The 27,439-nt window shown below is 41.3% G+C and overlaps 1 protein-coding gene across 1 annotated transcript in view; it reads right to left on the bottom strand.

The window, feature by feature from the left end:
- Window positions 1-10,160: 10,160 nt before the first annotated feature.
- Window positions 10,161-27,439, bottom strand: part of LOC142095321 (lysosomal acid lipase/cholesteryl ester hydrolase-like) — a 29,473-nt gene continuing 12,194 nt past the window's right edge. The window contains exons 4-9 of the mRNA XM_075178277.1: window positions 25,850-25,959; window positions 20,702-20,838; window positions 14,376-14,522; window positions 12,468-12,539; window positions 10,748-10,816; window positions 10,161-10,403 (exon numbers count right to left, since the gene is read on the bottom strand). Of these exons, the coding sequence (XP_075034378.1) occupies window positions 10,161-10,403; window positions 10,748-10,816; window positions 12,468-12,539; window positions 14,376-14,522; window positions 20,702-20,838; window positions 25,850-25,959 (778 nt within the window). The remainder of the gene's footprint in view (window positions 10,404-10,747; window positions 10,817-12,467; window positions 12,540-14,375; window positions 14,523-20,701; window positions 20,839-25,849; window positions 25,960-27,439) is intronic.

Genomic DNA, 27,439 nt, shown 5'->3' with positions numbered 1-27,439 from the left:
GCAAGAAGCAAGGATCCTCTGGTCTAAACCATGGCATATTCTTAGTCCAAATGTTAAAATCAATGTGTATCATACATCCATACAAATCCTATAGTAGCAAGCAATTGAGGTTTTCCCAGATGTTTGATTCCTAGCAGTTGTGTATCCCATTAAGAGAGGAACAGACTTGAATAGGTGCAATAGTTCCAGAAGTGTTATTTGAGACTTACAGTTAGTAGATGGGCAATTAGTCAGTTAGTTCCCCTTTGAAGACATTTCCTTACCTCCTTTTTGAGTTTTTTGAGAATAGGGAGCCAGCATCTAGTTTCATCTTGTAGTTTGTATGCCGGGATCATAGATAGTGCGCATGCCCAGTAGGTCGTGGCTGTTCCAGCTGTTTTCTTAGCAGCGAGACAATGCCCTGTTCCTAATAGCGAACGAGCGGTGTGGAGATAATATTAAAGTCTCAGAATAGGAGAGACTCCAAGTAATGAAAGTAGGTGTCAGAGTGAGAATAATAGTTATAAACCAACGAGTTTCAACCCCGTACATGTCGGACTTCATTAGGAATGTGTCTAGCCTCCAAGTGCACCATTTAGTGAGCCCATATAATCAGATCTGCACCCTGATGAATCAGACCCGGAATGAGTAAATGGTTGACACTCACTAAAGTAACACATAAAAATTGCAATGTATGCATTCCTGGCTTAACTAGCACAGCACTGTTCAAAACACACAGCAATTATGAGCCATAAAAGGCAAGTACTGTAATACTTATGAGCGAAGGACAGGTCAAGTGGTGATAGAAAATCATTGCCGGACTTCAAGAAATTCAAGCATCATGCAGGAAATCTGCATGACTGTGCCCCATTATCTACATCTATCATCATCATCATTTATTTATATAGTGCCACTAATTCCGCAGCGCTATACAGAGAACTCATTCACATCAGTCCCTGCCCCACTGGAGCTTACAGTCTAAATTCCCTAACATACACACACACACAGACACAGACAGACAGACAGAGAGACAGACAGAGACAGACAGACAGAGAGGGAGAGAGGGAGAGACTAGTGTCAATTTTGATAGCAGCCAATTAACTTACCTGTATGTTTTTGGAATGTGAGAGGAAACCGGAGCACCCGGAGGAAACCCACGCAAACACAGGGAGAACATACAAACTCCACACAGATAAGGACATGGTCGGGAATCGAACTCATGACCCCAGTGCTGTGAGGCAGAAGTGCTAACCACTAGGCCACTGTGCTGCCCTCCATCTATGCAAAAATAAGAATACCAATTAATTCAATAGGCGGGAACAGCATATTTGGAGCGTTCACAATGTATGTATGGTATAAGGAAGCATATTAATAAGAAAAGGCCAATGTAAATAAAAACTAAAAGTGTAAAGTGACACTTGAAGTAAAGATATAAGACAGTACAAATCTGTATTGTAGTGCGATCCCCCTTCCCCTGCCGGCAATAGAACTGCCCTGCATGGTTCATAATGCAGCTACCAGAACCCTCTGCCAGCTGCGCTGAGGGGTATAGGAGATCCCTCGGCTGCCAGCACTATGCTCATACAAGGGAGGAGGGGGTGATACATGAAGGGCTGGCAGAGCTGTACGGGCAGGACATACTGGGAAGCGGAAGAAGAAAAATGACAGGTGAGTGAAGAAATAATGACACTGAAGGGGGGGGGCGTTGGTGGAAAAGAAATGGGGAGCAAATAAAAGCAAATGCAAGAAGACAGAATAAAGTACAAATAAAAAAGGACAAGAAAAAGAACAAGTTTAAGTGCATTTCTCCATATCCATGTATCATTGTATGCTTTAAATCAATTACACTCTGTTACCCTCTGTAAACCTTCTGTTATAGACTGCTGCCTGAGATAGCCTCATCATAGACACACACAGCCTGAGTCATTAAGGAGAGCAAGGCAAAAAAGAGTAAGTTTGTTCCTGGACAAACCATGTTACAATGCAAGGGGTGCAAAATGAGTTTATTATTTTGCATGTAAGGAAATTACTGGCTGCTTTTTCATGTAGCTCACAAATACTTGATAGCTTTTTTATAAACTGAAATTTAAAGTTGATCTAGGTCTAGGACATTCCCTACCCCAACTATATATCTGTCCCCACATTTTAAATGTATCTCCCTCTCTAATGCAACATGCTTTTGCCAAGGTGCAAAGTTACTCCTTTTTTTTTTACTTTGCTCTCCTTAATGACTCAGGCCCACAAAGTGTGCCTGTTATACTATAGGCTGCATGCATAAGTGCAGTTCATATATTAGGCCCCAGACCTTCTGTGTGCCTACAACTGTAATAGGTCCCGATATTTTTGTTCAAGAAAGTTTTCCCTGCAGATGTGTATTGTAGGTAGTGCCAGTGTTTTGGGACATCCATGAAATGAAAAAGGCCTAGAAGAAAAGTAATTGAAAAGCAGAAAACTGGTTGTTTACATTTTAATATTATTTCAATACATTTATAAACACAGAATTATTGCATATTTCATTTCATTAAAATACATTAAAAAGACTTCCAGGTAGGCGGTGGGCGAGAGAGGCTACATCTATCAGTGGGAATTTCTCCGTAAAACCCAGCACAAGGATCGCTCTGACTGTGGGGATAAGTATATGCATTAATGCTGGATGGGCACTAGCTCCCTGCTTCTACCACACACCCAAAGTCGTACTCTGTGAGTCAGGGCAAGAACAGCTCCTTGCCCATATAGAGGAACGCAATTGGAGTATCTTTACTTAAAATGGAGATGGCCTGGCCAGTGGAGCCAGCTTAGTGTATCCACACAACCATATGGCAGATCTTACAACAGGAAGAGCAGTGTGAAGCTGTATTCGGCTGTCCTCAGGAACTTGTGTGTTTTATGCCATACCATTGTGCGCAAATGGACAAACCTAACTAGTACTAACTGGATGACACAAGTAACACATGCCGGCGCTGATTACATTTGAGGCCAAAACTATTTTCATCACTGGGAGACAATGCTAAAGACAGCGGGATGCCTCAGAGGGGCACAGATATATTAGGCCTAGTCCACTGCTCTCTCCATCCACCAGTTTGGATCACGATCTAGGTAACATTTACCCTGGTTAAATGGCTGATATCATCAGTCATTATCCTACCTGATTTCATAGTGGACCATTTGAAACAGGACTGTGGCAAGATATTGGAGTTGATAAACATCTTTTTGGCAGAGCAGTAATCTTATGATACTTTGTATTCACTTCCAACGAAATTGTATTAAACAAGTTTTATATGGTATTTGGCAAACTTATGTGTACAAGTCTTACACGTTCATTGCCCTATGGACCCTGACATCACATGCTGTATATCCACATTTTTCAATTATCAGAAAATGATCAATAAAAAGATTCTGTTTGTACCATTCTGCACAGCTCAAAGCAAAGTTTGTAACTTTTATTACACCACTGTTTCAGGATGCATATGTACACTGGGAGTAATATACTTGCACAGATTGCCTAAGTTCAACAATAACTTAAAGTATTACTCCATTTGCCACCAACCTTGAAATTTTTCTACAAACCACCTTTTATTTTCATATAATTCATTTGCTCATTTGTAAATGCAGTGACGCAAATAACATCAATCTGAGCACGCAACCCTGAGTTGATAGTAAGAAGGAATATGTGGTGATATCGGTTTGTGTGTAGGAAGAAAGGGTACTCATGGTGTAGTAATTAATGTACAATCAATGAAAATATTGAATGAAAACAGTTTACATTTTTCCAAATGAAGATAAAGCTTATCTGTCAAATGCTCCATAAATGTACTACAGGCAGGATCCTCAGCTCTCACTTATAGTCACTTTATTATTTGTGGAGGAAATACACATCGAGAAGACAATCGCCCATGTGTGAAATCTTTTATAACAGCCAATTTTTATTTTGAACAAGGTTAAAGATCCTTACAAAAGGTAACATAAAAACAGCATTTATTTGAGTCCACGGTGATGTTGATATCAAGGAGAAACACTTGAAGCTGTCCAGATCAGCAGGTGCAACTGTTCCACAAATATAACACTGGCAAAAAAAATCACTCTAAAACATGACTCAATACCAATATCGTGAGGACAAAACCCTACATGTTTCGTTCTCTCAAAACTCATCAGGGTTATAATTTGTCCTCAGTTTTAAACACAAAGGATATTAAATGATCCAATCATATATCACTTCATTACTTTTAATTACTCCACTGCTGTTACCCTACAGCTTTCACTAATTGACTAATCAGATACTATGAATTTAGTTTGCATTCTACTCCACAAATATCTTTTCCCAAAAAACAATTGTATATAAATGTTAATTATGTTGCTATCAGGGAGACATAAAAAAATCTATATGCAAATCTACTCATCCCTCTCAATACACTCTCATACCTCTAAACATAAACACAATGATGTATATTAACAAAGCAATATGTTTTTTCCTTTTTCTTAAAGAAACAATCAATTTAGACAACACTTCCAGCAAACCCCTGTCAGACCCGACAGCATACTATTCTGTGTATTAACATTAAAAATTGTTAATACACACTTACCAAAGAATTACAAAAAACACTAAAACGCATCAAACAAATCTAACTCACCAGCAGCTCTGTGGGCAAAAAACACAAATGACCACGAATCACTATTAACACATTATCATGTCAAAAGAGAGATTACTCATAGTGAGCCTGTGACTGGATCACTATTAAATAACATTTGGTAAAAATTTATTTAAAACAAATAGCGCAGGGCACTTATTTATGTAATTGTTATTTAAACTTATTTTGATATTGTGTGTGTATATTCTGAGATAGGGAATCGTTATTTCTGAGACCAGGGTAAAAACTGGTCTTTCCTGTTTTCACCTTACTAAAGGATATGCCTTATTTCTGATGCATATATCTGATACAATAGGCCTTTGTGGATGAAGGTCTTGTGTGTATTGGGATGTATTTAGTATGGAAGTGTCATTGTTTAGGATTTGTAAGGTTGCTAGTGGAAACCTCCAATTAGGCATATGTGTAAGGAAGTCTGATAGCAGGAATGGCTAATGAGGTTTTGTGATGAAGTGTCATGCCTGCTCTGGCCAAAGGCCCAGCACGGGGTCATTACTCTGTGGCCTTATGCCCAGAGTGAATTTCATAGATGAGTGTAAATTTTGTTAGCCTTGAAATGCACGTAAATCTATGTTTTGGGAAGCAGGGTACATCCTGTTTCTAAAAATAGACTATTTACTGTATGAAAGATGAGCTGTGTGAGCATGTAAGTGTTCTTCTGACGTCAACCTCTGACTTGATCACTGATGACTTTTTTCTTTCTTTCCTTTACAGGAAGGGGAGAGTTCAATTGATATTGCAGAGAAATTAAAATTCCCCAAAATCTTGCACATGATTAAAAAGTCCTCATAAGCTTGATGGAAGCAGGTTTACCCTAACTCTGGTGAAGGCATAAAAAGCCCAAAACAAAGCAAAGGTTCGCTGACAAGACTAGTACTGGAGACGTGTGTTTACATTACTTCCAACTACTGTATAATGTGTAGATGCACATTAATGTATTTGTGAGTGTTTACTCATGGTAGAATTATATGTAGATTAATATAGTGTGTACGGGTGTCTTTTTGTGTCGGTGTCAGGCGCCGTCCCCGCTGTTCTTCTGTTCTTTGGCGGGGACGGACGCCTGTGAGAGCCGCTTGGGACGCCCTGTTGCTTAGCAACAGGGTTGCCACGCCCCCTGATCCGTCGGGCGCATGCTCGCAGGTCCGTCCGACGCTATTATCGGCACTCTGTGTGCCTGAATCCGTGTCCACCTATCCTTGCTTTCCTGCCTCTATTTAAACCTGGCTCTGGCGCCATTAGGGTGCCAGAGTAACAGGTTTCTGCCTCTAGCTCCCAAGTGATTTTTTTCCCTGTTGTGACCCGGCTTCCTAGACTATCCTCCTGTGTATTGCTCTCCAGTTGTGACTCGGCTTGTCGACCATCCTCCTTCTGTGTGCCCCACTTTGTTCCTGCGACCTTGGCTTGTTTTGACTACTCTCCTGGATTCTCCCTTTGTACCTCGCATTCCGATTGGCTTGACCCGGACCGTCTGACCCTTCTATCACTACACCGGCAACTGACTAATAGGACCGCGACCTGCGTGCCCTGTGCAGCAAAGTCCAAACCTCCTTGCGGGGGTCCCTGATTAAAACCAGGGGTACGTTAGACTCCGCACCTACTAGCCCAGTAGCACTAATACCGGTTAGTGTTCAGTTTTAATCGGTCCTGACAGTCGGTTGTTAGATGTGTTTTTTGTGCACCAAGAGTGGCATAAAACTTGGACATACATATTACAAGTTTTTCTTAATTCTAAGGAGTAGTGGATGGACCAGTATCTCGGGGTCCCATTGCCGATTCATGGGTTGCTCTGATGGTAGTTCCGTCACTGTACCTAGGTGTCTGTTACTGCTAACTAGCTATAATAGATTCTCTAGCATTCTGTGTTTAAGGTCTCCAGTAATAACCAGCACTGTCCCAGGAAAACTGTGGAAACACTGAAGTAGAATTTCTCATAACTAGTCCTAAGTTCAGTAGGTCAGAGGATTCTCTTAATACTCAGGTGAATTAATAGAATTGGATTAATATCACTTGTTCTATTAAAACATGATCTGTTGGGAGCACTCAAGGACCGGATTTGAGAAACCCCTGCCATAGGCACTTATACTAAATAAAAGTACCTCAAATGTCCAAATGGCTACAGTGTATTGAATATTGTATGTAGCGTGAACAAGAACCTTCCACACTTAAATAGGACTATATGAAATTAAATGTGACACTTGTTGTAAAAAAAATGTCTATATTATATGTAAATAGAGGGTTTGAAAGTTTTGCTGTCCTATTTATACTTATATTTTTTTAAACGTCACATTTATTTCTGTCACATTACCTTGTACAGATTTTTGTTATTTATAAAGTGCCAATTTGTATTCACACCATTATTAATTGTGAAATAAAGCTTGTAACTGTTCTTAAAAACATTTGTTAAAAATACAAATGATTTGTGGTTGGTTGGTTCTTTGTGTCAGGATTATAGTAGACCTGTTGCCCACACACAGGGACTTTTGTTTCTGTGAGGTGATTGGCTCCTGATAATGAATTGATAGACTGTCTATGTAATGATTATTGGTTTAGCCATAATATGGCTTCCTGCACTGTGTGTAGGTGACCATTACAATTTCAGTACATTTTAGTGCCCTGACTGTTGCCGAGCTTCTTTGTAGTCTCTTTCTTATATTCCTGGTACATTCAGTTTTCAATGTCTGGCAGATTTTACTGTAAAAATAGTATGTAATAATATGTTTTGCTATGTGTATATTAAATGTATGTATAATTTTCGAAATTTGAGCACATATATTATTACGTAAAACATACAGTCATGGCCAAAAGTTTTGAGAATGGAACAAGTATTGGTTTGCACAAAGTTTGCTGCCTCGGTGTTTTAAGGCCTTTTTGTCAGATGTTGCTATGGTATACTGAAGTAAAATTATAAGCATTTCATAAGTGCCAAAGGCTTTTATTGACAATTACATTAAGTTTATGCAAAGAGTCTATACCTGCAGTGTAGACCCTTTCTTTTAAAGACCTCTACAATTCGCCCTGGGATGCTGTCAATCAACTTCTGGGCCACATACTGAATGATGGCTCCTCATTCTTGCCTAATCAATGCTTGGAGTTTGTCAGAATTTGTGGGGTTTTTTTTGTCCACCCGCCTCTTGAGGATTGACAACAAGTTCTCAATGGGATTAAGGTTTGGGGAGTTTCCTGGCCATGGACCTAAAATTTCAATGTTTTGATCCCTGAGCCACTTAGTTATCACTTTTGCCTTATGGCAAGGTGCTCCATCATGCTGGAAAAGGCATTGTTTGTTACCAAACTGTTCTTAGATGGTTAGGAGAAGTTGCTCTTGGAGAATGTTTTGGTACCATTCTTTATTAATGGCTGTGTTCGCAAAGTTGTGAGTGAGCCCACTCTCTTGGCTGAGAAGCAACCCCATACATGAATGGTCTCAGGATGCTTTACTGTTGGCATGACATAGGACTGATGGTAGCGCTCACAAGCTTTCAAGTTTCCCTGATGCCACAAACAATCTGAAAGGGGATTCATCAGAGAAAATGACATTACCCCAGTCCTCAGCAGTCCAATCCCTATAACTTTTGCAGAATACAAGTCTGTCCCTGATGTTTTTTCTGGAGAGAAGTGGCTTCCTTGCTGGCCTTCTTGACACCAGGCCATCCTCAAAAAGTCTTTGCCTCACTGTGGGTGCAGATGCACTCACACCTGCCGGCTGCCATTCCTGAGCAAGCTCTGCATTGGTGGTGCCCCGGTTGCGCAGCTGAATCAACTTTAGGAGACGGTCCTGGCGCTTGGTGGACATTCTTGGGCGCCCTGAAGCCTTCTTCACAACTATTGAACCTCTCTCCTTGAAGTTCTTGATGATTCGATAAATGGTTGATTTAGGTGCAATCTTACTAGCATCAATATCCTTGCCGGTGAAGCCCTTTTTCAATGATGACTGCACGTGTTTCCTTGCAGGTAAACATAGTTAACAGAGGAAGAACAATGATTTCAAGCACCATCATCCTTTTTAAGCTTCCAGTCTGTTATTCTAACTCAATCAGCATGACAGAGTAATCTCCAGCCAACAACTCTGTCCTCGTAAACACTCTCACCTGTGTTAACGAGAGAATCATTGACCTGATGTCAGCTGGTCCTTTTGTGGCAGGGCTGAAATGCAGTGGAAATGTTGTTTTGGGGATAAAGTTCATTGTCATGGCAAAGAGGGACTTTGAAATTAATTGCAATTCATCTGATCACTCTTCATGATATTCTGGAGTATATGCAAATTGCCATCTTAAAAACTGAGGCAGCAGACTTTGTGAAAAAAAATATTTCTGTTATTCTTAAAACTTTTGCCCATGACTGTATTGTATTGAAGAAGTGAAAGATACTGAAGGAGAAGCTGACAATTATACTACAAATTGTATTCTCAATATATCTGACACACTATTAATTCAGAAAACACATAGACTCAGCTAATATTTTTATACAATGAACCTACTAATATATGTTTTAAAGTATTATCTCCTATGTATTCAGCTACAATGACATTTGAGTTTGTAATCTGCCACCTAGTGGTGGTGTTAGAAAATTTTGTGTTCATAATTTGTACAGTAGGAATCTAATTTTTACACAAATGATCATACAACATTGCTGTTTATTTTATTAAATTAACACGCTTCATGCCATTTTGTAAAAGGAGTTTGAAAACAAGCTACCAATAAAATCCCATATTATTTTATAAATTAATATTACTTAAATGTGCAACCTAGAAGCTAAAGACGACTTAGATAAGGAGGAGTTGCCACTAAATTATAATAAGGTTTAGCGTGGGTTAGTTGAAGCACTCTGGGCTGATGCTTAGTTGGACAAGTGTAAAATATGCAAATTGGCTCTAATCATGCCCACAAAAATGGTTGCACGCACATGCACCTATAGAGTTGCACAAAACTGACACTTACAACTGCTTGTGACTGGAGAGTCATTCTAACGAGTACAGATGCAGACCGTCTCAACAACATATATATATGTCCAGCAAAGTCCTATCATTTGTGAGTGCCGATGGGCAGGTGATGCTGATGATGAGTCCTGCTTCTGATTGGCTGGTTGCAGATTCACCTCTGAAGCTGATAGGTGCTTTTGTATTGCATATATTATATCATTATGTGAGCAGATAATAGCAAGTTTTTTTTATCTTATTCATATACAAGAGGGAGAGTTGTTCCTACCATATTCAAAATGTTTTTGTTTAATTTAATCAAAACCAGGCACATATGGTACGGGTGCAGACCTGTACGTAGCTTGTGAATTGTACAACTTTGCATGTGCACACAATTGTGGTTTTTGTTTGTGAATTAATTTAACATTTGCGCATCAACACTAGTGTGTCCACATAACATACTTTCTAAATAAACTCTTAATTATCTAGTATCATATACTATTCTTCGGCCTACTGAACATAAGTCATATTACAGAGGTTGTGCAGGAGCTATGTGTGATGTGTGTTAATGAAAAGAAACTTCCTATGATATGTATCCACTGTAGATATCTGTTTTTAATCTGTCATTGTGATAACGGGAACTGTTCTAACAAATTAAGTATTTTATTGTATAATCGGTATGGAGCGTCCAGGCCCCAGATGAAATCTAGATGTTCCCACTCTGGAATCTCTTTGTGATAAACCAGGTTACTGATTTCATGGAGCAATAAAGCCACATCCTTGGGATCACCCAACCAATCCTTGCCGCCACTAAATATTGCTGTGGGGACCTTCATGTCTGTCACATTGTACACAGGAGGGGTTGCCTGGGAAAAACAATATGAATAATCGTATTAATCATTATCACGTACACACGTGAGGCTGGTGTCACACAGGCAGTTTAGAACACTCGTCTGAAACATCTCTTGTGGTTCCTAGTCACCACTGCTACATACTACTTCTGTGTGAGATTGAGAATGTCATGCCTTTCTAGCTGGAAAAATAGTATTCTAAAAACCCTGTGCGTTACCAGTGCAGCGTAGATACAATATAGAGTAAAAGGTTTTAAAGATTATAACAAAAAGCAAAAGAAAAATTACAATTGTATTTTGTTAGAAAATAATAATGTTAAAAACAATAACACACAAATAGTTTTTTATTTCAGTATTACCTGTTTATAATGCTTCATATTGCCTATAATACCCCAGTCAAAGGCCTGCAGTTTCCCAGAGTTGACGGCCTAAATAATAAGGCATACATTGGTTAATTAATATTATGAACTGTTCGGTACAATGTGAACTTGTTTATACTGATCAAACCTACGGTCACGATCAGATCCAGAAATATTGGATCATTCAAACTGCCTAACTTAGCACTAGTCTACCCAGAGGCGCAGAGTCTAACGGGACAGGTTGTCTTCACCAGGAACCCCTGCATGGAGGTATGAGCTTTGCAGCCACTGCCCCGCAGATCGTGGCCTTCTGAGAGAGTGTTACGTGAGACCCATATGGAGAGTAGAGGAAAAGGAGAAACTCTGCAGAGAGATACATATATTGGGGTAGACGTGAGGAGAAGATAGCCATGGATGAGTGACACTGAACAGCAACCAAGGAATCACTGTAACAGCGAGCTGAACACGTGGAGGTGACAGTTGTGGATGAGTGACACTGAACAGCAACCAAGGAATCACTGTAACAGTGAGCTGAACACGTGGAGGTGACAGTTGTGGATGAGTGACACTGAACAGCAACCAAGGAATCACTGTAACAGTGAGCTGAACACGTGGAGGTGACAGTTGTGGATGAGTGACACTGAACAGCAACCAAGGAATCACTGTAACAGCGAGCTGATGGTGTTAGTTGCTGAGGTGGCACTGAACAGCAACCGAGGAAACAATGGAACAGCAACCTGAGCTAGCAGAAGCAAAGGGAGCCATGTCTTAACATTGTCAGAGTTTGACACAAAGAACAGGCACCTTACTGCAGGGTCAGGTGCCTTAAATATCCTGTTGGTGAATGGAGCATCAGTAGCAGGAAAGGAGAGAAGTTAAAAGGAGTTCGGGTCTGCACATGCGCCGACCTGAATCCAATATGGCTGCCACCATTGGATGGATGCTGTGGTCAGCGTCGGGAGGAACCCCTGCTTGGAGCAGGTAAGTGTGCCAGGACACAACAGCGGGCCCGTTGTGTGATACCCACTCCATATCCGCCAAGCGCCCATCAAGGCCTAATCACTGTTCTAGCTTTGCAGTGCTCCCAAACTAGAAGTGCAACTTGGTTGTTGGACAGGCGGTAAATCTGAAGAGGCTCACTGTGCAAATGTGTAAATGTCATTTCCATGGCCAGCTTCCTATCACTTTAGAACTATCCCTGTGGAAAGTTCAAAATGTGTCACAGTAAAGGTATAAGATGAGATCTGATCTTCACCAGCTCAGAGCAGGTGCAAGAATCATGTTCTTTTATAGAGTGAAATAGTAACGTGCAACTCCGTACAGCAGGAAAAGTCCCTAACATCATGCTCGCTCCACCTCAATTCCATAATCTTGCTCCGCAAAATGAAATCAAATTTTTGCACTGCTTCACAAAGCTAGGCATACCAGTTTCTCATGCCATACTCCGCAAGGAACGCCCTTGCTCAGCCCAATTCTTCTTATCTGTCAATACAAACTTCTGCTCCTCCACAAATGCCACCATCTTGCTCAGCAAACTCATATGTTTTAGTGGACATCTAGGACTACATGCGTACAACGAGGCGCACACCACCAGCGGGCTAATTTGCACTCCATGAATGGGACCCACTATCACTGTTCTTGTAGGTGACGGATGCATTTTAATTAAAAATATTGTACTCTTATTTGAATCCATGTATGTTTAAAATACAGTCCACAATACCTGTGACCAGTGGAGGATATTTTGCACAGATGTTCCAGCGGGACAGTGTGAAGTATACACATGTACTCGAGTCTATAAAGTGAAAGCAAGCAACAATTACCACAGTTTGTTAATATATTCGATGCTTATCTATTACCCAGTGACAAAGGTTAGTTTTATTATTATATAGGGCTAGAAAGACCAATCAATTGGTTAGATGTTTTTAAGATTAAAGGAGGTGTCGAAATATACTTGTTCATATTAATTACCATTTATCAAACTATCAGGACCATGGAGGTCCCATGTGTGGAACCAGTGCCAATGTTAAGATATTCTTTTTGGGAAACTACAAAGTGCAATGCAAAAATCCTAACAATAGTTGTAACATTGGTGGAAAGATGGAAACAGGCAGAACGGTGACTGCTAGGGATCAGTGGTCCTGAAAACCGACCTGTAATTTTCAAGAGCTATCTACGAGTGGTTAATGCATTGCCAGGGCTGCATGGGTGAAACATGATGACCTTCTCCTAGGGTCAGATAACCACTATATTTATTATTGCGTTCCTAATAAAGGGATGTGCCTAATTATTCTGCTGTATAGGTCAGCACATGAAATAATACCATTCTATTCCCAAACACAAACAAAGATAAACATTTGCATTAATGGATATTAAAATGAAATAAATACTACATCTAGGAACAAGGTAGAAAACTCTGATTATTCCCTTTGCAAAACAGTGTACACCTCCCCCCCACCCCCACATGCCACTTGTTTCAACAACAATCTCCAAACATACCACCTCATTTAAATATACCTTTCTGTGAAAATAAATCTTGTAAAACATCATTGTTATAACTTTCTGTACTTTGGAATGTACATAACCCACCCAGGTTCATCTACCGTCCTGTGTTACATGCGCACTACGTAAGGGTACAGATCCATGCACCGTTCCATAGAAATAGGAGCACAGTCAGCAAATCATCATCACCGTCAGTTATTTATTTTGCGCCACCAATTCCGCAGCGCTGTACAGAGAGAACTCATTCACATCAGTCCCTGCCCCACTGGAGCTTACAGTATAAATTCCATAACACACACAGACAGACAGACTAGGGTCAAATTTTATAGCAGCCAATTAACCTACTAGTAAGTTTTTGGAGTGCGGGAGGAAACTGGAGCACCTGGAGGAAAAACACGCTAACACAGGGAGAACATACAAACTCCAGATAAGGCCATGGTCGGGAATCGAACTCATGACCCCAGTTCTCTGAGGTAGAAGTGCTAACCACTAAGCCACTGTGCTGCTCTTTGTGATGTGTTAAAGCCAAATAATTGGATTAAGTCGTTTTAAATGAATAAATATTGGTTGTTATAGTTTCCTGTCCGAATAGTACAGAAGTTAAATATGCCGTCACATAGGAAAACACAGTAAATACATCCACATTCGCACCTACATTTGTAAATAGTTTACTTTTCATAAAGTTTCCAACTCACATTCTTTTATTATTAAGAATAAGAGATTTTAGTACACAAAGATAAACCTACATTAAAGATATTTATGGTTCAGGACATAAGAAATGTATTGTGTTTGGTCTTATATTAATCCACACTTCACCAGCAGGAATCCGGAATCATGGGATAACCCCTCTTAGGTAATATTTGAGTTGAGGTTTTGCCATAAAATACAGAGTAATCAGAATAGAGAGCACTGAATAGGGAAGAAATAAGTAGTTCCAATAGATGGATTTTATTAAAATAAAAGTGGAATTTATTACAATATATAAATGATTTGACTCTGTTGGAAGAGCTGCGGACATTTGCATGAACTATATATGGACTCCTATGTATTGCTTTGATTTGATGGGCAGTTCCAGTGCCTCTGTTTCTTTGTTATTCACATAATACTGAGTAATTACTTGTGAACATACCATATTTAGGTTCCACCTATTAAATCCACACAGAAGGAAGAGCATATTGCCACATATTTCTTCCAGTACCAGTTCACTGCAAAACGTCTTGGCAATCCAATGGATAATACGTGTCTGTGGTAGGAACGCCTTATCACCAAACAATTCCTAATGAAAAAAAAGAATATATGCTTCAAATGTAATCTTTATATATTTATCTGTATTACAGGCTCCATCTGGGTCTCTAAAAAGATAAACAAGCACATTATACTTTGACTCATAGAAGTGATTTATTAAGATGACAATGACTGTCTGTTGTAAATTACAAAAGGTTATAAATCAATGATAATAAAACATCTTAAAAGTACAAAGATAGGGCCGGACTGGGGCTAAATATCGTGACTGGCATTGAAAGCACACAGGCCCACCTGCTGTGGGGCTCCATGCAAAACACTATTGCACAATCAAGGGCATTGCTGGTGCAGTGGAACCTGAAACATCGCCATAGACATACGTTTCATGCTTGCAGTTCTGTCCAAGCTAATCATATCCCTTGTTGTGCAATGCACACAATTCTCTGTGTGATGGCACTTGGAGCACCAGGAAAATCCACACTACCATAATGTTTATTAAAAAAAAGATATATGGAGTGAAGCCTACAAAGCACTACATCACACTACACATGAAAACTAATATAATTTATTAAGGACAAACTAATGTGTTTTACGTCCGCAAGTATACCAAATAAACATTACTATTATATCTGTAATGAAATTATTTTAAAACAACTCGATGCCTCACCTTCTTAATTTCTTAATCCATATATATATATATATATATCATACTTGCCAACTCTCCCGGAATGTCCGGGAGACTCCCGCATTTCGCAAGAGACTCCCGGGAGAGTATGGCAATCTCCCTGATCTGCCCAGAATTCGGTTCAACGCCGCGATTCACCAGAAATCGCGGCGTTTGGCCCCACCCCCACTGTAAAATGACGCAAATTGCGTCATCACGTCATGGGGGTGGGGCTAAAATGACGCTATGTCCGAAGACCCGCCCCCTACACGCCTATCTCCACCATGCAGCTCCCGGATGAAAATTATTGAATGTCGGCAAGTATGATATATATATATATATATATATATATATATATAGATAGATAGATATACATAGATAGATATAGATATATATATATCTATATCTCTCCCCATGGGCATGTGAGCGCCAGAAATGGACCATGCAACAATTGAAGATTGTGGCCTGGCCTGATGAATCACGTTTTCCTTTACATATCATGTGGACGGCCAGGTGCGTGTACGTTGTGCCTGACCTCACTATTCATAGGACTTAAAAGGATCTGCCGCTAATGTATTGGTGCCAGAAACAACAAGACATCTTGAGAGTCTTGTGGCCGCGCTACTGAGAGACGGCACACAACCCTTGTTCTACTAGTCTATGGACGGGGACCCCAAATTTACCCTGTACTCTGTGCATAGCTCTGATTTTGATGTTGCTGTTTTGTGCTGTGCATCCTCACAATAAAACTCATGTTTGGCCCTGACTCAAGACTTTGGTTGGTGACTTGTGGTTATCCCACTACAAGTATTTTACAGTGGCCAATAAAGAAATTGCCAATAAGCACACTTTTACAAAATTAGAGCTGCTTTAAGACACTAGTGGGCTCTGAGTTAATATCACATTATGTGGGCTCCAATACCTCCTTGCAAAACTTTAGGGATAGCCTACTTGTTATTATTGTGTATGCTCCGGTATTCTAAACCTAGCCTGCATATGTTTTCTCCATAGCATTAGATTTACACTGGTATAATCTGTGCTGTGACAGAGGATTTTAAAAAAAAATATGTTTAGTATTTGTGGCAACAAAAAGAGAGTTCTCTTGGGACCTGAATTACTTTTATAGCTGGTGATAAGTCTATAGTTAGGACTTGGTATCCCAATACTCATAAGAATAAACGTATTATTTAGTAAGTATGGTAAAGTACCTATGGATAAAATTAAGGAAAATCATTATTTGTGATTTATGTCCTTTTTGTCCCCTATGCTAATACCCCACAGTAAATAGTAAATTTTTGCAATAATTTACCTAACATAACATACAGTATAATTCGCTTGGTTAGATTAAGAAATTAAAAAGTAATTCCCAGTTAAATTAAGCTAAATTAAGTGTGCAAGTTTGGAAGAAAACAAAAGAATGAAGAATATAAACCAAAGCTTTTAGCAACTGTGCCTCCTAGTGCAATATATCCATCTTTTATGATCTTTATCTAACATAAACACATGTACCGCAAAAATTATCAGCATTGCACAGTGTCAGACTGGGGCATGACGTGCCCACCGGGAGGCTGCAATGCTAGGGGCCCACCAGAGGGGGTGTGGCCAGGCATCATAGAGGCGAGACCAGACACTAGAGGGCGAGTGGTCAGCCCACGAAGGACAACTAGCACCATAATGTAGTATATAAAGAATACAGTATGTATATAAAGAGTACACAGTCTTGACCTGCCCCTTGGGCAGAACAGTCACTAAAAATCAGAATTGTCCCACTAGACCAGGCTTGGCTAACCTGTTGCACTTCAGGTGTTGTGAAACTACAAACCCCAGCATGCTTTGCTAATATACAGCAGCTTATTGCTGGAAGGGCCCTATTTGGAAAAATAATGGGTACATTTAGAAGATTCCAACCAGCCCCGGCGTTAAATCAATAGAACCCACAATTAATTATTAGGCCTATCTCCAGCCCCAACATTCAAGTAATAGTATTCCCATTTAATAAACCTATTTCCCTCCCTCCAGACAGACCCTGCAATAAATTAATAGCATTTACGTATAATAAATATACCTATTTCCTGCAACCATCATTGCCATTAAATAATTCATATTCACATTTAATAAACAGACCTCATGCTCCTCAAACTCAGCCCCACATTCAATTAATAGCCCCAAACCACCCCACCTTAAATAAATAGTCCCCACTATAAAATTAAATTGCCCCACCTTCACCATACAAACAAAATAGCACCCATTATTTAGCCACCACCTACCACACACACATTACATTGTCACAAGCCCGCTGTGCCATCACACACACATTACTGTGCCCCTTAATCACCATGCTGTGCCTCCTTATAATCACACTGCGCCCTCCATGCTGCTTTTGCCCCTCCCTTCTCCTGGCCCCCCTTTATCACCCTCTGCCATGCTGTCTGTGCTACCACTTCACACTCTGCCATGCTGTCTGTACTCCCCCTTCACTCTCTACCATGATGCTTTAGCCCCCTTTCACTCTCTGCCATGCTGCTTTGGCCCCCCTTCATGCTCTGCCATGCTGTGCTCCCCCTTCACACTCTGCCATGCTGTCTGTGCTCCCCCTTCATTCTCTGCCATGCTGTCTGTGCTACCACTTCACACTCTGCCATGCTGTCTGTACTCCCCCTTCACTCTCTACCATGATGCTTTAGCCCCCTTTCACTCTCTGCCATGCTGCTTTGGCCCCCCTTCATGCCCTGCCATGCTGTGCTCCCCCTTCACACTCTGCCATGCTGTCTGTGCTCCCCCTTCATTCTCTGCCATGCTGTCTGTGCTCCCCCTTCATGCTCTGCCATGCTGTCTGTACTCCCCCTTCACACTCTGCCATGCTGTCTGTGCTCCCCCTTCACACTCTGCCATGCTGTCTGTGCTCCCCCTTCACTCTCTGCCATGCTGTCTGTGCTCCCCCTTCACTCTCTGCATTGCTGCTTTGGCCCCCCATCACACTCTGCCATGCTGCTTTGGCCCCCCATCACACTCTGCCATGCTGCTTTGGTCCCCCTTCACACTCTCCAATGCTGCTTTGGTCCCCCTTCACACTCTCCCATGCTGCTTTGGCCCCCCTTCACACTCTGCCATGCTGTTTGTGCTCCCCCTTCACACTCTGCCATGCTGTCTGTGCTCCCCCTTCATTCTCTGCCATGCTGTCTGTGCTCCCCCTTCATGCTCTGCCATGCTGTCTGTACTCCCCCTTCACACTCTGCCATGCTGTCTGTGCTCCCCCTTCACACTCTGCCATGCTGTCTGTGCTCCCCCTTCACTCTCTGCCATGCTGTCTGTGCTCCCCCTTCACTCTCTGCATTGCTGCTTTGGCCCCCCATCACACTCTGCCATGCTGCTTTGGCCCCCCATCACACTCTGCCATGCTGCTTTGGTCCCCCTTCACACTCTCCAATGCTGCTTTGGTCCCCCTTCACACTCTCCCATGCTGCTTTGGCCCCCCTTCACACTCTGCCATGCTGTTTGTGCTCCCCCTTCACACTCTGCCATGCTGTCTGTGCTCCCCCTTCACTCTCTGCATTGCTTCTTTGGTCCCCCTTCACACTCTGCCATGCTGCTTTGGCCCCCCATCACACTCTGCCATGCTGCTTTGGTCCCTCTTCACACTCTGCCATGCTGTCTGTGCCCCCACCTTCACTCTCTGCATTGCTGCTTTGATCCCCCTTCACTCTCTGCATTGCTGCTTTGGTCCCATTTCACTCTCTCCCATGCTGCTTTGGCCCCCCTTCACACTCTGCCATGCTGTCTGTGCTCCCCCTTCACTCTCTGCCATGCTGTCTGTGCTCCCCCTTCACTCTCTTGCATGCTCCCCCCTTGCTTCCGTTCCTTCACTTTCTATCGGCTTCTTTCTTCTCTTCTCCTCTTCTCGCCAACTCCTCCCTGCCGCGCTCCTCACTGAACGTCGTTTGTGAAGACGTCATGCCCGACATTCAGTGCGAACGGAGCAGAGGAGGGGCGCCAGCGCCGCAGTCACATGAGTATTTTTTACGTTTCCAGTTCCCCCCACCAGTGAAGAGGGGAGCGATCAGGGTCGGGGCCTACCGGGGGATAGTCCGGCCCCTCGGCGGCCCAGTAAGACCTGGCATTGTATCATTTGTGTATTATAGTGAGGCTCTACTGTGTCTCCTACGTCTCCGCTTTGTTTGCTGAGAGATGATCATATATAGCCCAAAAAAAAAATATTGCAATATTGCTTTTTTCAACTCAACACTATGGGGTATATTTACTAAACTGTGAGTTTGAAAAAGTGGAGATGTTGCCTATAGCAAGCAATCAGATTCTAGTTATTATTTATTTAGTACATTCTACAAAATGACAGCTTCTGATTGATTGCTATAGGCAACATTTTCACTTTGTCAAACCCACAGTTTAGTAAATATACCCCCATGTGCTTAAACCATACTCATATAGTAACAGAAAACTTCTTTTTACTGCAAGTTTCTAAGAACCATTTGTGTATATTTGTGTATATCCTCTAACACCACCTAAGAGATTTGTGACAATCAATCAATTCACAATTCACCAGGGATTAAAGTATAACAAAAATCTAAACATATTGCACGTATTTCTAAAATACCTGAAATAAGCTCTTATCTGATCCCTGGAACAGCTTGAAGACTTTACATAGCTCTAAAGGCTCTTGAAGGCTTTTTTGACCTTATATGTGCAAAACTGAGACATAGGCCCGTCAAAGAAGGCAAGACCACTGTGTATTTGGACGCAAAGGACACTTACTACAGACTACAATTTCGGGGATGGGAAGGGGCATTTGGCTGTAGTCAATGTACAATGAGGGCACACGTAGCACCAAGTGGGTTTCCGGGCGTTTAGCCTATACCTGCTAGGGGTCTAATTTAAATCCCGAATACTAGTGTTGATGACTGAGTATGCATCGTAAAACACGTGTTTGCAATCAGGAGAAACTGTAATAATGTATGTTATGTACAGTGCGCATTGAGAACTGCCTAATAATTGTTTTCAAGAAACAAAAATACAATAAATCTATTTCATATATTTAAATAAAGACCTCCCCCAATCCCTATCCTTGACTTCCTTACACCTAGAGAGGCGGAACATGGGAAGAAAGGGTCTTCCAGATCTTCGCATCTAGACCTGGTCATAACCTTTGTATGTTATAGAGACTTGTACAGCTTCTTCCCATACGTTTTACCATAAAGCTTCAGCTGATTTTCCAGATAACTGACTTGGCGTAAATAACGACTGAAATATACACACATGAGCTATGCAATCACACATCATTATTTGTGCCACATTATACACCTGAATGGAAGCACTTCACAGGGGTAGACATGGCTACTATGAGCAGTAAGGTGTTATAATATAGTACATGAACAGAACCAAGAGGGAGAGCAGCTAGTTAATGTACAGGATAATGTTTGATACCTTCCACTCTGATCTCTGTAACTATGAACAACTATTGTATTATAATGACGGTTTCTGTTAGTTTCCCAGCTTGGCGCGGTCAAAAAGTTGTACAAAAAAGCAGAACCCCATACCTTAATAAGACACTCTGGCAAATATTTAGCCACTTTAATTGGACCACTGGGGTATTTTAGTGTAGCCACCGGAGCTAGAGCAATAAACATTTTTATTTTTTTGGCCAGCTGGGGAATGGTGGAGAATGCTATAAATCCTAAAAAGACAAAGAAAAGGGATTATTAATCAAGAAAAAATAACATATAAGCCAATTTTAGTTCATACATTTTAAATAAAAAAAAAATAATTATATAAAATAATATATATATATATATATATATATATATATATATATATATTGTGGCAATGGGAGTGGTTTGACACAGACCTCTCAGAGTGGAATCAGCTATGGAGCTAACAGTCTGCAGGTAAAAGGCTGCAAACCAAGTTATATACAGGTGTAGCACTGTGCTTATGTTAAGTACAGGTCTGAGACATGTGATAAAGTAAATGTAAAATGTGATTTACTTACATGCTTTAACGTGTTTGTGTCCACAGCTAGCAGCAGAGCTGATAGGGGTGGCTGTACTGAATAGGGTTACACAGCACCTGTGGAGACTTCCTTTAAAGACAAGGTGGGAGGGTTGCCTGTCAGTCACCCAAGCCTGTGGGAGGAGACCTTGTGTATTTAACATTGAGTTGTGCTCTTGTTAGAGGTGACTGATGCTGAACTAGTTGGCCACTCAGTAGGGAGCTGGTCTGTGTCTAGTAAGCAGTAGGGTCACCAGGAGGTGCAAGCAAAATGGGTTGCTTGCTGGTGTCATCCTGACAGAAGAATTGCCATTTATTGTGATGCAAACAATAAATATATTTGATTTAAAACAAGAAGTTTTCGTGTTGCTGATATCTGCTGGGTGTTCTTACAACAGAAGGTGACAAAAGTGCCAAGAGAAGGGGGCGTTTTTGTTACAATATATATATATGTATATGTATATAAATGCTTAACATATGGGCATTGGTGCCTGAACACTATGTGAGGCGAAGACCATCAATATGGTAGCATATACCTGAAGGGTGCAGGGCCCAGCCTGGAGGATCCAGAGGTAGCTCAGAGTCTAGATTGCTGGTGGGTCTGCTGCTCCCGGAACTTGAAGCAAGGCAGGTGTGGAGAGGTAGCTACAGCTTTATCTAAGGTACCAAGGCACCCAAACATGATCAAACTTGTGTGATTTATCATGTAGCTAATAGGTGATACTTTCAATACTTGCAATATGCAGACAATGCTCCGGAATCTCTGCATAGAGGGGGTCGGGGTTCTTCTAGTGATTGGCTAGCAGAGATTTTGCAGCAGCTATAATATGAGAGATCAACTTATTAGACAGGGAGCTTTCATCGGGTAGAGGACGGCAAAGAAGGAGAGTCCAGGAATCCTTAGACAATTGTTGTTTGGAGATGGAGTTAATGATCTAGAGGGCCATATTCCAGAATGAGAGTATACGTGGGCAGTGAGCACATCCACCAAATGTGGAGGAGCGTACCACTCTGACCACAGTTCCACCAGCAGCTCGGAATGGATGCGGGAAACATCTTGGAGACCCTGCCAGGTGCGTATTAACACCTGTAGCATAGTTTGTAGTAGAGATGTTCACTGACCCCCATGTTTAGGTTTTGGTTATGGTTTTGGATCTATATTAGGTTTGTGTTTTTGTTTTTGTTTTGGTCTCGCGTGTTTTGGTTTTGAATCTGTATTTTTTTAGAAAAATCGCTAAAATCACATAATTTTGCTCTTTTTTGTTCCTACATTATTATTAACCTCAATAACACTAATTTCCAGTCATTTCCAGTCAATTTTGACCACCTCACATTATTATTTTCATACACTTTTTGACAAAGACTGCAGCAAGTTTGCTGGATGAACACACGGCAGTTCATAGCACATCTAGGAAACATTGCCACACAGCAGTGGCCAAAAAAAAACCAAAAGTGTTGCAAGATGGAATTGTCCTTGGGCCCTCCCATCCACCCTTATGTAAGATATTCAAAAGGACATGTACAGTTTAACAAAGCAAGCACTCAAGCGACAAGCAGTGCCACTTTTGTGGCTGAAGTGCTTGATTTGGTTGCACCCCCATGTAACAAGCTACCAATAGCTTAGCTGCCTTAAGCCCAACAGTGTTGACAATGAACTCTACATTACTAAACCATGTCTGCTCATGCTGCATCTTTAATCTACTTCTCCTCTCTGGATACCTCCCTCTCATCCCTGCCAAATGTATGTAGACACAGGAATGGATATTACAACTGGAGTGGCATTACATCTGCTTCAGACAGACTGTGACAAGGAACATGTGGGCAGCATGGAATCCGTCATTTTGGAAATCGCTGCATTGAATCTAATATATAGATGCAGTTGAGGAGACCGTACTTAAGTTAAAACAAGACCTCCCCTCTGGATGAGATCCCGGATTTAAGAGAGCTTGAACATGAGAGATACACTGCGCTTCAGAAGAATAATACAGAGGGGGCCCTGAGGCAGGATGATAAATATATCTAGTATAAAGAACAGCTAAGAGACCTGAGAAAACATATGGATGTGTCACTGCCCTCTGCAGACAAAGATTTGGAAGATGAAGACGAGGAGATTGCCATCACCCAGAGCACTCCAATAACACAGTTGGATATAGTGAACCCAGTGAAAAACAAAGTATGTGGTCAAACGTACAAGAAAGAAGCAATTGAAAGGATAATTAAAAACAAGCTTCAGAAGGGTAAATCCGCCAGGTGTCCAAAAATTGGCTGTGATCACTCTGACATGAGTATATTGGATCTTTTTCCAGTCAATGCACTAAAAAGACATTCACAGCAAAAAGCAAAGTCCTTACTGAGCTTTGATCGGCCTCAAACTCTCAAAAAATAAAATATAGCTATGCATCTTTGACATACAGTGCAGATTAAAACACTTTTTGCAATACTGATGCAAAGTGGAAGGTTTGAGTAATACATATGTTGTTGTCTTTGAGTTTTAAAAAGCACACAACAGTATATAGCAAATGTAGGTAACATTGGCACACAGCAATAGCTGTAAGGAAAAGTGATGCAAGATGGAATTGTCCTTCGGCCCTCCCAGTCACCCTTATGTTGGATATTAAAAAAGACATGCACAGTTTAACAAAGGAAGCACTTCAGCGACAAAGAGTGCCACTTTTGTGGCTGAAGTGTTTGCTTTGATTGGGCCCCCACAAAAAAAGCCAACATTGGGCTTAGGCACTGAAGCTAACAGTGCTGTTAATGAACTCTACTATGGCAAGATGTTGCTGTCATCATCCTCAGCCTCATCCTCACCCTCATCAGTGTGTACATCATCCTCACACAATATTAATTCATCACCGCTGGAATCCACCATTACAGAAGTCTCAGTACTTTGATGTAATTGGCGGGAAAGGCCTTCCTTGTGGAAATTGTATTTCATTTTTATGAACATCATCTTTTTCACATTTTGAGGAAGTAGCCTGCTACGCCGATCGCTGACAAGGTTCCCGGCTGTGGTGAAAACTCTTTCAGAGTACACACTGGAGGGTGAGCAGCTTAGATAGTGCAAAGCGAGTTGGTATGTGGGTGTCCAAATTCCTTTTTCTTCCCACTATGTAAAGGGACTGTCTGACGTGTCTTTCATACTTGCCAACTCTCCCAGGATGTCCGGGATACTCCCGAAATTCGGGTCGGTCTCACAGACTCCCGGGAGAGCTGGCAAATATCCTGCATCGCTTAATTGTGGGGCCAAAATTACGTGATTCACGGTGAATTGCGTCATTTCGGCCCCACCCCGAAACAAAACGGCATATTTTTCGCGGGGGGTGCAGCCAAAATGCTGTGTTTCCCACATCCCGCCCCCTCCCACTCTCTAGACACGCCCCTCTCCCAAATACAACTTGCCAAAAGTAGGCACGTACGGTCTATTTCAATGCTGTTGTTAAAAAATTCCTCCAGCATCCTCTGGATGTTGATAGTAGGATCAGGTGGGGTTATGGCAAAGGTTTCACGTTTTTTGGTCAATTCTTTTAAAATGTTGTGCAGAGTCATCTGCATCATCCCTGTGTCTATTCAGAAAAATGAAATTTGGTAACAGGGAAACAAGACCTCAATTAACTGTCTAAAGCCAGATGCATTAATGGTGGATATTGGACGAAGATCTAATTCTAGCACAGTCACCATTGCGTCTGTGATCCGCTTTGCGACTGGGTGACAGCTTTCATACTTGCTTCCTCTTTCAAAGGATTGTTTAACAGTCAACTGTTGTAAACTACCTGAGTCTTCTTCTTGGTCTGCTTCTGGGATGAAGATCCACCACAGCAGCACCATCAGCAGCAGCAGTGGGACTAACGCTCAAGAATTCTTCAGAGGAATCCTGGATAGTGGAGGAGTCATCTAGCCTTAGCAACTTTGAAGCAGGACTAACTCCGATCGCTACTGAGGATATTGATGAGGAAGGTGTTGTGGGTGTAAATTGCAGGTGCCGAGATCTAGCTAAGAGAAGAGACCTAGCTGATGCTGGACTGCTTGTTGTTATTTCCTTAGCATAAGTTTCAGATTTTCCCAACAGCTTGACATGAACTCGCTTCAAATGGCGTAACATGGATGAGGTTCCTAGATGGTTAAGGTCTCTACCTCTACTAACTGTGGATTTACAAACGCTACACAACTGTTGTCAGTATTTTGGTAAAAATAATTCCACACATAAGAGGTGGACTTATGGCATGACAATGGCCTTCTTCTTATCACGTGCTAGAACTTCTTCCATTGATGCAGGACTTACACAAACAACATCATCCTCATCAACATTCTCATTAGTGCCGTCGTCAGCTACACAAATATCCCCCTTATTATATTGCAATTCCAAAGAGGCATCCTCAATTTGTGTACCACTGGCTACACTTAGGCTGCTCATCCACACATCTGCAGTCTTCCAGAAACTGAGCCCGAGCATCTCTAGTTTGTAGGCTGTTTCCATAATAAAATTATATATTTTTTTTATACATTAAGCTATATAATTCAACTACACATGTACCTGATTTTATCTTGAGTAAAATCCCATTAGTGGATAACACAATATACAAATTTATTTATATGAGCATACATTTGTAATATATGCATAAATATATTAATGCCTATTTATAGATTTTCCACCTTGTTATAATTATCATTTCATCATAAAAATCTGGTTAACATACCTATAGTAGTTCCCTGAGAATGACCAACGTAGTATACTTGTTCCTGATCGGTTTTCTTTAAAATGAAATTTATAACCGCGGGAAGATCTTTATTTGCCATTTCATCATAACTGGAAAGAAAGACAAACAATTGAGTCCATAAAATCATAGAATTAAAGAAGCAACACAAGCAGAATTCACAGAAACGACAGTACCAGAAGTTTTAGTGTTTTCAAGGTTTAAAACAAATAAATGTCATGCATGGGCATGTATAGTAGGCCAAAATGGAAATTTGTTGGTCCGTTAGGGGTACAATAATTGTTAAATCCTGAATGCATTACAAGTCCTATAATTTTGACACTTATAACAATCTGTTTTGGTGGAGAATGCAAATAGTTGTTTTTTTTTATGTTTGGCAACTGTATATAGTTCTTCCCTTTGTATCCACACCAAATCCAAGGGTGGGGAAGGATCAAAGCAAATATGGATCAATGTTCTACTATTTATGTCCGTATGTAATTCAAAGTAATAGAAACATGAAGTTAGTGTCACTATATCTCTTCAGATGTTGGGTTTGAGTACCGCATGTTCAAGGACATGCTTAGTATATCCACGTTCTGAGAATCTATAGACAGACCATTAACTTGTTTGTGACATTTGTCAGACTCAATGCAGACACGTAAGGCGCTGGATAATTGTGAGATGTGTAATACTTTCAATAATGACTGTCAGAATGTAATAATGTTACCAATACATCATGGAAGCTTATAGAGTGTAAATTACTGTTTGGCTGATGATGAATTGATGATGATGATGATGATGATGTGTATCAAAATTGTTCAGAAATATTATAAACTCTTTCAATTGAATTTTGTCCCACCACAAGTCACAGCCAATAAAGCGCCGGCAGCAGGTGGCATATTGCTGAAAGAGGAAACTATGAACAATCCTCCAAATAACCTAGGGACAAAATGCAAATTTTGGCACATGCGAATTGCTCATGGCCATTTTGATAAACTGCAGCTAATTGTCACTTTCACCTTTAAAATAATCATATTTTAAAATGATCCTTAATGTCACGAGCCGCAGCGGTACTCACAGCCGCCGCGGCTCGCTTCCTGCCCGCTCTAGAGTCCCGGCCGTCACCATGACGACCGGGATGTCATTTCCCCTCAACCCCCCACCGTTGCCATGGCAACAGCCGGACGCCTCTTCAGCGCTGCGTCCCGGCGGTGTTAGTAGCCGAGCGCATGCGCGCAACAGATAGCCGGTAGGCTGATCTAATGAGGAGGGCTGAATTTACAGGCATTAGCCTGCAACTGTGTATTTCAGGGTCAAGCCCTGATTGGCCCTGCTCTGTCTAAGCAATTAGCCTGCAGGAGTGTATCAACTCCTGATTGGTTTGTGTGAGTATTTAAGGCAATGAGGTCTGCTGCCTCATTGCCGGTTATAGCGTCCAGGCTGCCTGTCAGCTAACCTGCTCCTGCTCCTGTTTAGTATTGGTGAAAACCTGTTTGGACTGATTACCTGTGTATGACCCCTTGCCTGGATTTTGACCCTGCCTGTGTATCCTGTGACCCTGACCTTCTTGCCTGTATCTGGACCTTGCTA

The sequence above is a fragment of the Mixophyes fleayi genome, chromosome 6 (assembly GCF_038048845.1).
Source record: "Mixophyes fleayi isolate aMixFle1 chromosome 6, aMixFle1.hap1, whole genome shotgun sequence".
In the NCBI taxonomy this organism is placed as follows: domain Eukaryota; kingdom Metazoa; phylum Chordata; class Amphibia; order Anura; family Limnodynastidae; genus Mixophyes; species Mixophyes fleayi.
This window is presented reverse-complemented; position numbering and strand designations above follow the sequence as displayed.